General features: G+C 35.6%; 1 protein-coding gene across 6 annotated transcripts in view; it reads left to right on the plus strand.

Moving 5' to 3' along the window:
* The window catches only part of KANSL1L (KAT8 regulatory NSL complex subunit 1 like), a 155,580-nt gene that overhangs the window by 127,925 nt on the left and 8,686 nt on the right, over positions 1-18,969 (plus strand). For all 6 annotated transcript variants that reach the window (XM_089916426.1, XM_022567577.3, XM_022567571.3 and 3 more), the window contains 3 exons: positions 2,472-2,637; positions 5,547-5,654; positions 17,914-18,042. In XM_089916426.1, the coding sequence (XP_089772552.1) occupies positions 2,472-2,637; positions 5,547-5,654; positions 17,914-18,042 (403 nt within the window). The remainder of the gene's footprint in view (positions 1-2,471; positions 2,638-5,546; positions 5,655-17,913; positions 18,043-18,969) is intronic.

Below are 18,969 nucleotides of genomic sequence, written 5' to 3' on the forward strand. Positions count from 1 at the left end.
ATACTCTTTTGTATATATGAAATGTTTCATTATTAAAGTTACATGTAATGGATACTTTTCAGGCTTTACTTTGCTTGAATCTTATGCAGCATATGGTATTGTTGATCACACCCTCTAGACATTTGAATTTTTATTGGCAAGAATCTCCAGATTTTTCTCTTATTTCTCCATCCATTCCTTTTCAGCCTCCTGGGCTTCACTTTCTCTGAAGGGGAAAAAAGGCCTTTTCCTAGATGCCCCTCACTTGTCTCCATATTTATTTAGGATAGTTTCAAATTGGCTAATGGGTTTCCTGGATTTGGAAAAATTGCAAGAGAAAACTAATTATATGGTAAATATTCAGATTTTATCAACTTTTATTCATAATGTTCTAGCCATACATGAAAAAAGAGAGGTTAGCACATTTTCTTTGTAATTTTATATAATTGTTCCTTATATCTTTTTGAACTACATCACAAAAGAACAAATAATTCTAGAGTGAGTCAAAAGTACCAGTGCATCTTGTAAAGGTAAGAAACAGCAACTGTTCCCATAGATATATACATAAACATCATTAGAATAAATCTTGGAAATAACTCACATCTTTATAATCACGTACCACATGTTATATCTTCTTATAAAAATCATCAATTTACTTGACTACCCGGCATAATGACTGCATTTCCTAGCCTTCCTTGCAGCTGGGTATGACTAGCTGACATAAGTCTTGGCCAGTGGAATATAAAAAGAAGTCATTACATGATAAATTTTAGCATATATTAACAGGGACTATTTTTTCCCCAATGAAATAGTCTCAGGCACACATGTATTTGAAAAGTTCTATTCACCTAAATTTGTTAAAAGCAAATGAGATAAAATTCATTTGGTCAGCATTCAAGTTTCAACCATATGTTAAGGACTGTGTCAGGTTCTGGGAATACAGGATTGAACAAATTATAGTCCAACCTTCAAGGAGCTCACAGTCCAGAGGAAATCTAGTTACATGCTATGGCAGATGTGGCCATGCCCAAGGTGCTGTGGAAACACAGAAAATGCCAGTTAGCCAGGAAACTCAAACTCAAGAAAGTGATAAACTTAATGTAAGTTTATAAAATAATTTTTAAAAAAATAGCATCCAAAATTCTCAGTTATTGTAAGTATTTTAAATATAATTTCCATTATAAAAATGAGTCCTAATGTTATTGTAGTAGGTGGAGGTAAGAATGACAAAAGGAACACAGGTGAACTCCATTAACTTTTAAAACATTTTCTCTATTTTATAGATTTTTTACATTGGTTGTATACTAATCTTATAGCCAGAAAAAAATAATTTTAAAATCCAACAAACAGAATATGTATTTTTTAGATGTAGCAACATAATTTTTTGATTTAGCAATATGGTTTTCATGAGATTTCTGGATTGAAATCTTTATCTTAAACTCAAACTCATGTAACATATTGCATATTTTATCTTATTATTATTATTTTTTTTTGCGGTACGCGGGCCTCTCACTGTTGTGGCCTCTCCTGTTGCAGAGCACAGGCTCCGGATGCGCAGGCTTAGCGGCCATGGCTCACGGGCCTAGCCGCTCCGCGGCATGTGGGATCTTCCCGGACAGGGGCACAAACCCGTGTCCCCTGCATCGGCAGGCGGACTCTCAACCACTGCGCCACCAGGGAAGCCCCATATTGCATATTTTATACATATCTTTTTTAATATTTTCAATTCAATTTTACTTAATGTAAATATGTAATACATATGTCTTCATAGTACTTCACTGTTATTGCAGTGTAGATATTGTCTCACATTATAATTTAAGGCAGACTCTAGTTTCACTCATTGGTTATAACAGATTAGAAGGAGGAAAACAGTACAGTTGACCCTGGAACAAGGTGAGGGTTAGGGGCGTCAACCCCTACTCAGTAAAAAATCTATGTATAACTTTACAGTCAGTTGGCCTTCCTCCCTATCTGTGGTTCAGCATCTGAGGATTCGGCCAACCACAGATCATGTAATACTATGATCTGGGTACCTATTTAGTGAAAGAAACCCGCTTATAAGTGGACCTGCACAGTTCAAACCTCTGTTTAAGGGTCAACTGTATGCACAGTTCTTAATCATAACATAGTACCTGCTCACTGTCATATTTTTCACTAATCTGGAGTGTAACCATTTTCTTGTGACCTAAAGTTGTTCAAACTCATTTCTCTTTTTTATGATTTCTTAAGATGGGAGAAAGACCCATTTTCACAGACTGTACTCTTCATTTTGAAGAACTGAAAAGGGACTAGTCAAATCTCATCACACTCATGGCCTTCTATATCTTTGCTTCTATCACTTAGTCTAGGTCATTGTAAAGCACTCTCCCCAAGGTGATTTAGTAATCCAGGACTTATTGCTGGTGTCATTCAGATATTGTACTATAACTGTTATTATTCTCTCTGATTCGCTTTTCAACAAAAATGAAGTCTTTATTTTTTTTTCCTTGCAGACTTTGCCTTCAAAAGAAACAAGGTTTTTAAATACTACACAAATGCCTTGCCTGCAATCATCTTCAATTTGGAGCAGCTGTGAACACAATTCAAAGTCTCAAATATTAACAGAACATGTATCAGAGATAGATTCTTCTTTCCATTCCGTTCTATCATTGCCATCAGGTAAGATTCCTTTTAAAAAATTTCTAAGTAACTGACTTTTTTATGGTGAAATCTAATCCTGTAAATACAAGGAATCTGATAAACTTTTATCAGTTGTCACTGGGTATTAGAGCTAAACAGTTTTCATAGAGAAATTAATCTAGTCACATACTGAATTAATGTTCTATCTTTAGGTTGATTTTTTTTTTTTTTTTTGCGGTACGTGAGCCTCTCACTGTTGTGGTCTCTCCCGTCGCGGAGCACAGGCTCTGGACGCGCAGGCTCAGCGGCCATGGCTCACGGGCCTAGCTGCTCCGCGGCATGTGGGATCTTCCCGGACCGGGGCACGAACCCGTGTCCCCTGCATCGGCAGGCGGACTCTCAACCACTGCACCACCAGGGAAGCCCTAGGTTGATTTATTAATTTATTGGAAACCATTTTGACTTACTTTGGGAAATTCTTAGCTTTTGATCTCCTTTTGATGTTAAATTTTTAGCATTTTATTGATAACATGGCTGTGCTGTTGAAATGTTTCTCAGTAAGTCAGAGTTCTTTTTCTAATGTGTTGTTTTGCATGGAGTTTTCCCTGCCATGTAGTATTCCTCCATCTGTAATCAGCATTGAGTTTCTCTGAGAGAAGAAAATTGTCCATCTTTAGACATAGTCAACTTCTGAACCTCAAAAATACCTGTAATATGCAACCGAGCAGATGAGGCATTGCATCCCTATATCCCTAAGATGGCTTTAAGTTTCTTTCCAGTTCTGTCTTCTGTTCGAATATTTCCAATCTTACCTACATTGGAACTGAAGTAAATATTTAGGGTAAAAAAGCAAACATTCTTCACACTCGTTATCTCAGGTTCCTCTCTTTATGGGAAGATATCTCAAATGAGCTTTTGTTTCCTTTTCAGCTTTTGGTTCTAATCATCCCGGGACTGCTCCTCTTTGTAAAGCACTATTTCTTGTACCTATTCCTGCCCTGAATCTTAGTTTGGTTTTTACCAGTATTACAGTGGTTTCTTAGCTACACACCATACTTTGAAGTAAGTTCCTGGTAGGAACTATTTTACTCCATCCTTGAGGAAACCTTAATAATAGAAAGAAAAAATAATATATATAAAAATAACACAGCTAACATTTGGTCTTAGCATACACTGGGTCCTATATGCACATTACATTTTCTTGTTTGATGCTTGCAGCAACCCCATGAGGATAGATATTATTGTCCTCTTTATCTTACATATAAGAACATTGAGGCTTAGAGATGTTAAATTACTCATTCATAGTACACAGCTAGTAAATGATGGAGACAGGATTTGATCTGAGGTGGTCATTCTCCAGAGCCACACTCCTAACCATATTCTTTACTGCCTTTCTGTTTTCTTATTAGTAAATTTGTTTCTCTGATAACAAAAATCTAAGAGCTGGCATAAATAATCTTTCATCCTACTATGTCACATCTAATAAGTTAAGATTAGCTTCCTTACCTACTACTTAGGGTTATCCATTTCTTCTTGTGTTCATTTAATAAAAATCTGAATACCTGCTGTATACTAGGTACTAAGTAGGTGGTAGGAGTATAAATACAAATAAATCCCTCAAGGTACTTGCATTCTAGTTTGACAACTGAAATATAAACTAATAAGTGTAATAAAGTGTTATGAAATTTTAATAAAAAGCCCACAGGTCACAGTGTGGGTTCTATGGAAGGTATATGGGTAGACCAAGCACCTTCCCTAGTTATGTCATGTTTTCCCACAACTCAAGAACAGTGGTAGAATAGGCGATACTCCATATAAACGTTAAGTGATATTTCTTTGGAAAAACTTATGTTTTGATAATTGGAAATATCAGAATCCTGAAATGTTTAAGTAGCATATTTAATTTGTATTCTTATTTTCATTTTATCATATAGTTTTCTTATGGTCATAGTATAGTGATAGCATTGAAATCCATCTTACATCTGACCCTTGGGAGAGTCTCCAAGTGATATTTATGAACCCATTTTTTTGTGTAGAAAAATTTTTCCACACTTGAGTATGGATCTGCCATTAAAATACACCTTTTGATGGAGAGATACTTGTTTAAAATTGAGACCCTTCCTGGGTCTATCCTGATTTATGCATTCATAATTAGTTTTCTTAAAAATGAATACCTTCTTTCTGTAGCAAAACTTTGAATAAATCAGCTGCTTTATAAAATATTTCTTTATGTTTCTTACGAAAAAGTTTAGGTGTCTGTTGAATGCTTTTTAAAATGATTGTTTTTGCATTCTTGACTGAAGAAAATACCCTTTAGTTAATAAATGTGAAGCACATCTATTTTATTTATTTAGCTCCTCTTTTGGTTGTGAATATGGAATATAAACATAGTGAATTGAACGACTCTCCTAAGTCTCTGTTTAAAAGAACTAGTTTGTCAATATGTTTTGATCTTTGTAAGAGTAGATTTCATTTTGTGATTCATAATACTAGTAAACTAAGGGAATGTGAAACAGCATTTTCATAAAAGGTTGCATCTGAATTATAGTGGTTTTCCCTCAAGTAATTAAAATCGTGTAATTATGTCTTTTGGAAACTTTATTTCAAATGCAGAGTTTGTAGGGGTGGGGTGGAATGGATTTAGAGTCAGGCAGGTTTGGCTCTATATTTTATTAAAGACCTTTGGGGAGCATTTGTTTCATCTGCAAATAGTATTTAATATTTATATTTGTTCATCTTAGTTTATGAAATTGTTCATTGTTAGTGTTGTTTATTTTACATATAATCAGTAATTTCCAAAATACTGCTAACAACACGCTTGGAAAGAATAGTTTGCCACTTCTAATAGTTATGACTTTTCAAGCTTTGGCTTATTTTTCTAAGTCTTAATATTGGAGTCTGTAAAGAGTGATTTCACTGAAAACACTTTTTTTGCTTTATTTTTCTAGATGTGCCTCTTCATTTTCACTTTGAAACATTGTTAAAAAAGACTGAAATAAAAGGAGATCTTTCTGAAAATAAATTTGTAGGAGACTGTATCATATCTCCATCACCTGGTATGTCATTTACAAATCTTGGTACTTTATATACCTTTTACATCTTTCATATACTTATTACTTTTGCTAAGGAAGTAAAATTTAACAAAGGAATGAATGTAAATCCTTAATTTTTAATATTCACTTTTCACAAATCACACACACACAAATAGAAAATACACAGGAGTAATCCTAACAGGATACTTATTGAATGAGAATTATGAAATATTATTGATAAATATAAAAGGAAATTTAAATAAACATGGGGATACAGCACTGCTGGATGGTAAGAATAATTAGGATATCAGTTCTGACTTTTGGTTTATGTTTAATGCAACGTTCAATATAACTTGAAGTTCTAAAAGAATTTGGTTAACATAAAATAGTTGTAAAGCCCATTGGGAAGAATTAATGGGAAAATGTAAGAGGAATTGCTGGAAAAAATATTGAATCTAGCCCAACCACATATGGAAACATGACAAAAATCTATAATCATTAGCATAGATTCTATTTTGCTTACATTTAGGAAAGTAGATCCATGAAACAGACTACATAGCTTCTTCTTTATTATATAAAGGAAGAACTGTAAATCAATAAGAAAGTGGAGAATGAACAGTAATGTTAGTCTTTTGGGGGGAAAGTTTGTTTATACACTCATTTCATATCATGTATCAGAATAAATTTTACTTGGTTCCAAGAATTTTAAATAAAACACTAAAATTACAAAATAAAACTTGAAAAATTATAATGAAACTCTGAATGGAGGGTGGAGACATTGTCTATGCTGGGAATAAATCATAAAAAGAAAGAAAATACATCAGTGTATTTTCACTATCTACAAAGCTAAAATCTCAACATCAAAACATCACACAAGATAAATTATTTCCAGATGAAATCATCATCTCCCTCAAAAACTCAAGAATCAACTGAATGCCTGTTAGAATTAGAGTTCTGAAAGGTAGCAGATTTTTAAATAAACTTATAAAATTAAGTAGCCTTTACAAATGCCAGTAACAACCTATTAGAATTTGTAAAAGAATAAATTATCCTAGACATATTGACAATGAAAATATAAAATATCTAGGATTAAACCTAACAAGGAATTACATGAAGAAAACTTCAGAAGTTTACAGAGGAACATGAGTATATGCTTATATGGAGAGAAATACCCTGTTCCTGTCAGAATGTGGTAGCTTAAGATGTCATTTTTTGCAAATTAACTTATAATGTAATTCTTTTTTCTAAATTTTATTTTTATATGGCAGGTTCTTATTAGTTATCTATTTTATACATATTAGTGTATAAATGTCAATTCCAATCTCCCAATCATCACACCACACCACCCCCCAACTTTCCCCCCTTGGTGTCCATACGTTTGTTCTCTACATCTGTGTCTCTATTTCTGCCTTGCAACCTGGTTCATCTGTACCATTTTTCTAGATTCCACATATATGCGTTAATATACAATATTTGTTTTTCTCTTTCTGACTTACTTCACTCTGTATGACAGTCTCTAGGTCCATCCACGTCTCTACAAATGACCCAATTTCGTTCCTTTTTATGGCTGAGTGATATTCCATTGTATATATGTACCACGTCTTCTTTATCCATTCATCTGTCAATGGGCATTTAGGTTGCTTCCATGACCTGGCTATTGTAAATAGTGCTGCAATGAACATTGGGGTGCCTGTGTCTTTTTGAATTATGGTTTTCTCAGGGTGTATGCCTAGTACTTAAAATGTAATTTCTTTTAACATCTTTATTGGAGTATTATTGCTTTACATTATTGTATTAGTTGCTGCTGTTTAACAAAGTGAATCAGCTATACGTATACATATATCCCCATATCTCCTCCCTCTTGCATCTCCCTCCCAACCTCCCTATCCCACCCCTCCAGGTGGTCACAGTGCACTGAGCTGATCTCCCTGTGCTATGTGGCTGCTTCCCACTAGCTATATGTTTTACGTTTGGTAGTGTATATATATATCAGTGCCACTCTCTCACTTCGTCTCAGCTTACCCTTCCCCCTCCCCGCGTCCTCAAGTCCATTCGCTACGTCTGCATCTTTATACCTTCCTGCCCCTAGGTTCTTCAGAACCCTTTTTTTTTTTAGATTCCATATATATGTGTTAGCATATGGTATTTGTTTTTCTCTTTCTGACTTACTTCTCTGTATGACAGTCTCTAGGTCCATCCACCTCACTACAAATAACTCAATTTCGTTTCTTTTTATGGCTGAGTGATATTCCATTGTGTATATGTGCCATGTCTTCTTTATCCATTCATCCGATGATGGACACTTAGGTTGCTTCCATTTCCTGGCTATTGTAAATAGTGCTGCAATGAACATTGTGGTACATGTCTCTTTTTGAATTATGGTTTTCTCAGAGTATATGCCCAGTAATGGGATTGCTGGGTCATATGGTAGTTCTTTTTTTTAGTTTTTTAAGGAACCTCCATACTGTTCTCCATAGTGGCTGTATCAATTTACATTCCCACCAACAGTGCAAGAGGGTTCCCTTTTCTCCACATCCTCTCCAGCATTTATTGTTTGTAGATTTTTTGATGATGGCCATTCTGACCCGTGTGAGGTGATACCTCACTGAGGTGATACCTCATGGTAGTTTTGATTTGCACTTCTTTAATGATTAGTGATGTTGAGCATCCTTTCATGTGTTTGTTGGCAATCTGTATATCTTCTTTGGAGAACTTATAATGTAATTCTAATCAGAATCCCAGAATCATTCTTCTTTTGGAACAGTTATTCTAAAGTTTATCTCAGAATGAAAATGTTGAATAGTCAATAAAACTTTTAAAAGATCAATAAGGAGGTGTCAGATATCAAAATATAAAGGTATAATCATTAAAACATTGTGATGCCCATGGAAGCCAAGGGAACTAAATAAAAAAAGCCTAGAGACAAACCCAAGGATTCATTATACAATGAGAGTGATATTTCCTATTAGTGTGGAAAAGATAGCCTAGCCAATAAATAACAATAAACAATTCTTATGAAGCATTCCTTATATGCCAGTACAGTACTAGTTGAAAGGCTTTGTATGTGTAAATTGTTTCAATCTGTACAACCCTGTAAGGTAGGTATTATGATTATTTTCTCCTTGACTAGCTTTTCCCAAATCACAGTTGAGTAGTAGTAGAGGCAGGATTCAAATCCAAACAGTCTCTCTCAGAGTTAATGCTTTAAACAACTAAGTTTGTCCTGTAATCAGTGGCATTAAGTAATGACTTTTTGGAAAAATAAAATGAGATCTGTATCTCATACAGCACATTAAAACAAATTTAAGATGGATGAACATAAATACATTCCAGATAGATTAAAGAGGTAAATGTTAAAAATGGTATCTTAAAAGAATTAGGAGAAAAACTAGGTGTAGTAAATGATAATAATGAAAATGCTAACAATCACTAACATGTACTTGAGCACTTATGTGCCAGTCACTGTGCTAAATGTTTCTCCTTTTCCAATTACATTAATATTAGACATTTTAATTATCAGTTCTGGCAAGACTGTGTAGTAAAAACAGGACCCTAAAATATTTCAGGTGCAATTAATTGATACAGACCTTTTGGGAAGTACTGTGAAGTGCATTACAAGGCCCTTAAACTACGTATTTTTTTATAAGCTCATTGAGGGAAAAAAAAAAACTTGTGTACTTGTTCACAATAAATGTTTGCTAAACTGTTAACTCTGTACTCTGATCCAACAGATCCATTTCCAAGAACCTAGTCTAATCCTAAATATGAAACCACATTTATTCACAAATATATTTATCTTAACATTATTTGTGGTAATGAAAAATTAAAGAAAACTTGAAGAGAACAGTAGGAATGTGGTTAACTGTCTATCACAGTGGAATATACAGCCTTTTAAAGGATCATAAAAGTTCATCTAAGGATGGAAACATTTATCAAAGAATGTTAAGTGATATTAAAGGACAAATGTTTTACTTCTATGGATGGTACAATTATAACCATGTAAAAATGTTTATACTTGTATCAGCCAAATGCAATGTACGGGCCGCTTGGGCATCCTGATTTGAACAACTCAGCTGTACACGCACACACACACACAATTTTTGAGACAGAGAAATTTGAACATGGACTGGCTGTTGCATATTAATTATTGTGTTAGATGTAATAATGCATGTGGTTACATAAATACACATTTTATCTGTTAGTTTATTAGAGATTCAAGCTGACACATAATGTAGATAAGATATGATGTCTGGGATGTGCTTTAAAATACTGCAGCAAAAAAAAAAGCTTGTGGGAGAGAGAGAGAACAAGATTGGTCACGAGCATTCGTGATGCTGAATGATAGGTACAGGGGAGTTCATTACTCCATTTTCCATTTGTGTTTCTTGAAATTTTTCCACAGTCAAAAGTTAGAGAAAGAAAAAAAAGCACTAAGGCAAGAAAAAATTGCCTATGCTTGGAAAAAACACTAAAGAAATACAGGAAAATATAGGTTATGTTTACTTTTCATGATTTAATTCTACTTGGAAGTTATCCTGAGACTAAAAATTTTTTACTTAAAAAATGTGTTCATGAAGATGATTATTTTAAGAATGTCCATAATACAAATAATATCATGATGATAACAAGTAGCTCCAACAGCTAGGGAATAGCTGTTAAATGATACTGTCTCTAATCAGGAATATTAGGTGACCATCTGAAAACATAACAATGATGAGTGAGTTACCAGATTTAAAAAAATAGTTATACATATATCCAAATAAAATCATTACATTTGAAATATTAATATGAAATATATGTATATGACTGAAAGGGAATATGCAAAAACAAAGGTAATTATATTTCTTCTAATGTTGCTGTATTATTTATCTGACTTTAAAAAATGGGGCAGTGTACAGGAGTTCCCTGGTGGGCTAGTGGTTATGATTCCAGTCTTTCACTGCCGTGGCCTGGGTTCAATCCCTGGTCAGGGAACTGAGATCCCACAAGCTGTGCAACCAAAAAAAAAAAAAAGGGCAGTGTAAATGTTAGGCTCAAAATTTTTAGTGCTGTATCAATAATGTAATGACATGTTAGTAATGGGAAATTAAAAGCTAGGAAATGGAAGACATTTGAATTGAATGCTACAGTAACATTAGGCACATCAATGAAGTATTTTTTTGTATACCAATCTCTCCTCCCCTATTTTCTTCATTCCCTACCACTCTCAATCCAAATAATTATTAATTAGGTTTCATCCCATATCCGTCTTAAACAGCTGGCCATTAATTTTTCTTTTCTACAGAATTAAGTAAAACTAGAGTCCAACATTTATTGAGTACCTACTCTGTGCCAGGTAGACAATTAAGTGCTGAAAAATCAAAGGCGTCACAGGAAATTAAAGAAATTATAATGTGATGGGGAAGCAGACACACAAATGACTATTAAATGATGTTAAGGGTACAGACATGATAAAAAATATTCTTAAAAAGGGGGGAGGTGAGTGTATAACTCTGCCTAGCAGAAGGTAGAGGAAGAGGAAGAGAAGTTAAGGGTTATGGGAAAAGGGCAAAAAGAGGAACTTCAGAAAGATGGTGATGCCAAGTATAGCTTTAAATACTTAACTGGAATTTAGAGGAAGAGTCAAATTTTCCAAATCATTGTTTCTCAAGTTTTAATGTGCAAATTACTTTGGTGATGTGGTTAGAATGCAGATTGATTCAGAAAGTTTGGAATGGGGTCTGAGATTCTATATTTCTAATAAGATCCCTGGTGGTTCAAATACTGTTGGCCCATATTCAGTAACAAGCTTTTAGAATGGAAAAAATCACATAACTTGTCATGGAGCCATGAAACACTGTGATGTGTTCAAGTATATACAAATAGCCTGGTATTCCTGTAGGGCAAATTGTGTGAAAGTAAATAGATGTTTTTGTGCTTTACCTCAGAGCTTGGATTTATCCAATACTCTCCTTTAGAGTTAGCAATTATGACAGAACTGCTGACTTCAGGTAACAAGAAAGTAGGGAAAAGACAAACTGAAGAATTGATTAGTTGCCAATTGTGAGGAGATACCAAAGCCAACTTAAGGGCCTATACTCATCAAAATATTCAAGGTCATGAAAGACAAGATAATGGAATTATTTCAGATACGAGAAAACTTTAAAGAGACCTGCCAACTGAATGGAGAGTGATCAGGATTTTCTGTAAAGGACATTATAGGACTAATTGGTGAAATTTGAATGAACTCTATAGTTAGCTAATAGTTAATTATTAACTTCTTGGTTTTGATAGTTGTGTGGCTATGTAAGAGAATGCCCTTGTTTTTGAAAAATACATATTGACATATTTAGAGTAGAGAAGCATCATGTCAGTATTTCGTTGGCATTCAGAAAGATGAAGCCAGTGTGGTAAAATGTTAACATTTGGGGGATCTGAGTAAAAAATATATGGGACTTCTTTGTATTACTCCAAGTTTTCTATAAGTCTGAAATTATGTCAAAATAAAGTTTTATTTTTCAGAGTGCACAGAGAGGAATAGCACCACAACCCACGCAAGTCAGAACCCTAAGGCTCAGCCTTCTTCACCCACACGTCCTCGTATCTAAACCCCATTATCAGTGTGATCTTATGCTTCAAACCGGCTTCTCTATATTTCTACCAATTTCAGTCTAACTTAATGATCCCTTATCTATACTCCTGAAATAGCCTAATCAAGTTTTATTTCCCTTCAATCCCTGCAGCAACTTATATTTTCAAAAAGTAAATCTAATTATGTCACACGTGCTTCCCATCCCCATCCTTTAAAATATTTGACAGAGGGAATATTCTTTAATAGAGTATCCCTAAAGCCCTACTTACATACGCTGTTTCCTACCTGTTCGTGGTTTTCACCATGCCTCCTTACTCTAAGCTACCTGGCTGCTGTTCACTTGCCAAATTTTTCCTGTTCCCTGGCGCCTTGGGCCTTTCTATCATTCTCTCTTCCTTGCCCTTACTATCCAGCAGCTGTTTCTGTTCGTATTTTGTAATCTAACACTTTATCTGGGAAGCCTTTCCTAGAGCTCTCTTACTAGTTATACTCAGTATCTTCTATCAATAGTACTTCTGTTTTCTACCACACATTACTTGCGGTTTTTGAGAATGTGTATAAACTACATCAGGGGCATGGTCCATGCCTGTTCTTGCTCACCACTGTGTCCCCAAGGTATAACACAGTGCCTGGCATGTAACTGGCTCTCTATAAAGTTATCAAATGTATAAATGAAAGGGAAGGCAGGAGACAGGAGAGATGCTGGGCCAAGATGTATCTTTTTGTTTTTTTCGGTACGCGGGCCTCTCACTGTTGTGGCCTCTCCCGTTGCGGAGCACAGGCTCCGGACGCACAGGCTCAGCGGCCATGGCTCACGAGCCCAGCCGCTCCACGGTATGTGGGATCTTCCCAGACCGGGGCATGAACCCATGTCCCCTGCAGCAGCAGGCGGACTCTCAACCACTGTGCCACCAGGGAAGCCCCAAGATGTATCTTAAAATGGAATTTAGGAGAAGATTTGGGCAAGTGAGCACTGAAAGACTGGGAGGGTTATCATCAGGACAGGTGAAGAGAAGGTGTGAGTTACACTCTGAATTGCCATGCATCAAGAGTCCACTACAACCTTACAAGACACCAAAGAGTAAAAGGGGGAAAGTGTGAAGAAAACTTTTGAGTAAAATTAAATAAAAAGCATCACTTTAGTGAAGGTTAAGGTTTCTGATGTGCTTTTACAAGACTAGGGGTGGTGGTGAGATTCCTTTTAGAAGAGATGAGTTGAAATTTGCCTGGAATTTGCTTTAAAATACTCTAGAAAACGAGTGGACACTATTGGAACACCAACACATGCCAGGTATATATATTTTAAAACCTAACAATTCTAGCTACCCCTTTGTAGAAATGAGTTTAGAATTGTCTGCCATCCTATTTTACTATTTAACATCTTTCTCTGCTTTCTTTATCTTGGGTGGCAAGAAATCTTGAGGGCTACCTTAGAATTCTGTTTACTGTTTTTCATGAGGGCTTTCAAAAGTCGCCATTGTTTTTTCCTGCATCTGCTTTTGCTTTTTTTTTTTTTTTTTACATCTTTATTGGAGTATAATTGCTTTACAATGGTGTGTTAGTTTCTGCTTCATAACAAAGTGAATCAGTTATACATATACATATGTTCCCATATCTCTTCCCTCTTGCGTCTCCCTCCCTCCCACCCTCCCTATCCCACCCCTCCAGGCAGTCACAAAGCACCGAGCTGATCTCCCTGTGCTGTGCAGCTGCTTCCCACTAGCTATCTACCTTACATTCGGTAGTGTATATATGTTCATGCCTCTCTCTCGCTTTGTCACAGCTTACCCTTCCCGCTCCCCATATCCTCAAGTCCATTCTCTAGTAGGTCTGCGTCTTTATTCCTGTCTTACCCTTAGGTTCTTCATGACATTTTTTTCCCTTAAATTCCATATGTATATGTGTTAGCATACGGTATTTGTCTTTCTCTTTCTGAGTTACTTCACTCTGTATGACAGACTCTAGGTCTATCCACCTCATTACAAATAGCTCAATTTCGTTTCTTTTTATGGCTGAGTAATATTCCATTGTATATATGTGCCACATCTTCTTTATCCATTCATCCGATGATGGACACTTAGGTTGTTTCCATCTCCGGGCTATTGTAAATAGAGCTGCAATGAACATTTTAGTACATGACTCTTTTTGAATTATGGTTTTCTCAGGGTATATGCCCAGTAGTGGGATTGCTGGGTCATGTGGTAGCTCTATTTGTAGTTTTTTAAGGAACCTCCATACTGTTCTCCATAGTGGCTGTACCAATTCACATTCCCACCAGCAGTGCACACCCTCTCCAGCATTTTCTCCACACCCTCTCCAGCATTTATTGTTTCTAGATTTTTTGATGATGGCCATTCTGACTGGTTTGAGATGATATCTCATTGTAGTTTTGATTTGCATTTCTCTAATGATTAATGATGTTGAGCATTCTTTCATGTGTTTGTTGGCAGTCTGTATATCTTCTTTGGAGAAATGTCTATTTAGGTCTTCTGCCCATTTTTGGATTGGGTTGTTTGTTTTTTTGTTATTGAGCTGCATGAGTGGCTTATAAATTTTGGAGATTAATCCTTTGTCAGTTGCTTCATTTGCAAATATTTTCTCCCATTCTGAGGGTTGTCTTTTGGTCGTTTATGGTTTCCTTTGCTGTGCAAAAGCTTTGAAGTTTCATTAGGTCCCATTTGTTTATTTTTGTTTTTATTTCCATTTCTCTAGGAAGTGGGTCAAAAAGGATCTTGCTGTGATTTATGTCAGTGTTCTGCCTATGTTTTCCTCTAAGAGTTTGATAGTTTCTGGCCTTACATTTAGGTCTTTAATCCATTTTGAGCTTATTTTTGTGTATGGTGTTAGGGAGTGATCTAATCTCATACTTTTACATGTAGCTGTCCAGTTTTCCCAGCACCACTTATTGAAGAGGCTGTCCTTTCTCCACTGTACATTCCTACCTCCTTTATCAAAGATAAGGTACCATATGTGCATGGGTTTATCTCTGGGCTTTCTATCCTGTTCCACTGATCTTTCTGTTTTTGTTCCAGTGCCATACTGTCTTGATTACTGTAGTGTTGTAGTATAGTCTGAAGTCAGGGAGCCTGATTCCTCCAGCTCTGTTTTTCGTTCTCAAGATTGCTTTGGCTATTCGGGGTCTTTTGTGTTTCCATACAAATCGTGAAATTTTTTGTTCTAGTTCTGTGAAAAATGCCAGTGGTAGTTTGATAGGGATTGCATTGAATCTGTTGATTGCTTTGGGTAGTAGAGTCATTTTCAAAATGTTGATTCTTCCAGTCCAAGAACATGGTATATCTCTCCATCTATTTGTATCATCTTTAATTTCTTTCATCAGTGTCTTATAATTTTCTGCATACAGGTCTTTTTTCTCCTTAGGTAGGTTTATTCCTACATATTTTATTCTTTTTGTTGCAGTGGTAAATGGGAGTGTTTTCTTGATTTCACTTTCAGATTTTTCATCGTTAGTGTATAGGAATGCAAGAGATTTCTGTGCATTAATTTTGTATCCTGCTACTTTACCAAATTCATTGATTAGCTCTAGTAGTTTTCTGGTAGCATCTTTAGGATTTCTATGTATAGTATCATGTCATCTGCAAACAGTGACAGCTTTACTTTTTCTTTTCCAATTTGGATTCCTTTTCTTCTCTGATTGCTGTGGGTAAAACTTCCAAAACTATGTTGAATAAGAGTGGTGAGAGTGGGCAACCTTGTCTTGTTCCTGATCTTAGTGGAAATGCTTTCAGTTTTTCACCACTGAGGACGATGTTGGCTGTGGGTTTGTGCTTTTGCTTTCTGGCAATCTGATTCTCATTCCTTTGCAGTAATTTTTCCCTTCTCTGGTAACTGTTAGGATGTCTTCATACTTATGTGCTATATATATATATTTTTTTCATTTGCTTTGATGCTCAAGTGAGTTATTGAAACAGAGTTAATTATCAATGTGTAAAAAATTTTGGCTATCATTTCTTCAAATATTACATCCCATTCATTCTATTCAATCCTTTGTTAACCTATTTTGGTTTGTCGTTTTTTTCATATTTCCATCACTCTATTACTTTGAGTTGTGGAATTACTCTTCCAATCCAATGATCTTGACTTTTAGATATGACCGTTCTGTTATTCAGGGCAGTGAGCAATGGTTTTGTTTCACAATTTCAACAATTATACTTCCCATTTCTGAGGTCTCTTGGCCTTTTGCCTCTTTCTCTTGGCAATATTAGTTATTTTGAAGACCTGTACATCTGTATTCTGTGAACCCATAACTATTTCTAGAGATGGTTCTTCCATTTGTTGTTTGTACCTTTTGTTTTACGCTACTGGTAGTCAGATTTTTGGAGTCTTGTGTTCTCATCTTTAAAGTTGATATTCACCGTTACAACTTCTGCCACTGCTTTTTATGGGATCCTTCTCATGGAAGAGTTAGAAATGTGCACTCTATACTGTTTTCAGAGGCAGTTATGGATGAGCAGGACATGTTTCAAACAAAGTGGGGCACCGGGCATTGCCTTATCTACCCACCCATCCATTTCTCTACTGAAGCCTCAAGGACCCTGGTGGAGGTGTTGGCAGGCTGGCAAGTGTAGTCATTCTATTAGTTACTCCAGGTAATTCTTTCTTTCCTCCAGGTCTGGAGCGCCTTTGATTTTGATCACATTTTTGTGGCATCGCTTTCCCATGTGCTTTTGCAGTTTGCTTCTCAAATTTCGTAAGATATTAGGCTTTCAGAGATTGCTCACAAATTCCACTCTACTTAAAGGTTCCTTTTTTTGCATGCTAACGTGGATGTAAATGTGCCGATCTTTGCATCTATGTATAAAAATTTTGTCTATCATTTTTAGGGTGCTTTGCCATCTTGAAATCTGAGTCCCAGTCACTGTTGGTAGACCATACTCTTTTTTCTCATTGTTGGTGAGAATTTGGCACTTAGGCCTTCATATTTTTTCCCTATCCTTTCCACATCTCCAAACATTTCAAAAAAGGAAGACAATTTAGTTATTTATCCAGTACTGGAAATATGGGGTTCAGACAGAGCAACAGTCATGGTGAAACTAACATTTATTGCATACTTATGCCAGATATCCTTCTAATGACTATTACAGGAATTTGTTTAATCCTCACAATCCCACAATAGCTGCTATTATCCCTATTTTACAGATAAGGCAACTGAGGCACAGAGACATTAAGTGACTTAAAGTTTTAAAAAAATTCATTGCTTTAAAAAGTGAAAGAATGGTGCTAGGCACTGTCAGGAGATGGATGAAATCTGGTTATTGCTCTCAAGAGATCCCAGTCTGTTGTATTCTATAATCTTACTTAGTCCTGAGTTGTTCCCAGATTTAAGGTAAGCAGGAACTAACTTAAGGATTCAGATCATATTCAGCCAAGATTTACAGATCTGAACAAATCTTCTCTGTAAAATTCTGTAATTTAGAAGACTGTGAGAACAGATCACCTTTCCTCTTCATCCTCTTCACATAATGGAGCAACTATAGGAAATTGAGCACTTCCTGAAGATGTTTTTAATGAATCTTACTTTGGTTATTTTCAGCTTAGGAGTATTTCATCTTCGTATGTAAGTATTTACTTCATTATATATAATTTCGAACTGGTATATTAATATTCTGCAATGTTACAAAGTAAAAAGAGGTTAACATGCTCATTATATTTGTGTTAAGGAACTAAAACTTCACATTTTTCTTTCCTTTTCAGCACATAATACTTCTCTGAATCAATGGAGAAATGGATATTCTCCTATATGCAAGCCTCAAATGAGGTCAGAATCTTCTGCACAGCTGTTACAGGGAAGAAAGAAAAGACACTTGAGTGAAACAGCATTAGGTAGGTTAAAATGAGGACAGGCGCACTAGTACTAAAAACTGAAAATAAAAAATTCTGATTTCCAAATAACCTCTGCCTCATGGGAGTTATAATCTAGAACAGTCACTAATTACACAAAACATCCATGGTTCTATGAACATTAAACAGCATATTCATGTAGTCAATTCAGAATTATCTGTGGACTGGGAATCCATCCACTTTGTGAGTTAAGGATTTCCTTCCTGTTTCCTAACTATAGTTATCTTCTACCTGTGTTTCCTAACTAGAGTTATCTTCTACTAACTGTCCTCCTGGACAGTACTTAGTCTCCAACACTGTGTTCTGGACTCAAAATATGTCGGTACAAGGTTGCCTTTTAGATATTTATTACCATTTCTGGTACCTATTGTGGAGATGTTGATTTCACTGAAGCTTCCTCGGAATTTTGATAAACTGGGTGAGATTCATCTAAGGTAACTCAACCGCCTGACTCAATTCCCCTTAGGAACGTACAGTTCCAAGATGAATAGAGATACCTCTGAAACTAGAACCCTGCTAGTAATACAAAATGGGTTTGTTATGGGGATTTGGGACAAGATAGTTTCAACAGTTATTGCAAATAATGATAAAAAGTAAAACTTAACTGGAAAGGTGTGTATTAAATAACAAATTATCTGTATACTCTATTGGTTCTTATTCATTGTTCCAGTGGATCTAACACTATATACATTAGTCAAGTATGTCCGAGGTATAGTATGTCAATACACCCAATAAATTAGAAACTATTTACATCCAAGATGTACTTAACTGTAATTATACATGGTGGCTTTAACATATTTATCAGTATGGCCTCTAGAAATCCCACCATAACAGACCAAAGTCACTACCTAATATCACACTACCTGATCAACTAGTGTGGAACAAAATTAAACTCCCACCCACATTCAG

The sequence above is a fragment of the Delphinapterus leucas genome, chromosome 8 (assembly GCF_059928025.1).
Source record: "Delphinapterus leucas isolate spDelLeu-1000000601 "Yukka" chromosome 8, BTC_Dleu_Yukka2, whole genome shotgun sequence".
NCBI classification, from domain to species: domain Eukaryota; kingdom Metazoa; phylum Chordata; class Mammalia; order Artiodactyla; family Monodontidae; genus Delphinapterus; species Delphinapterus leucas.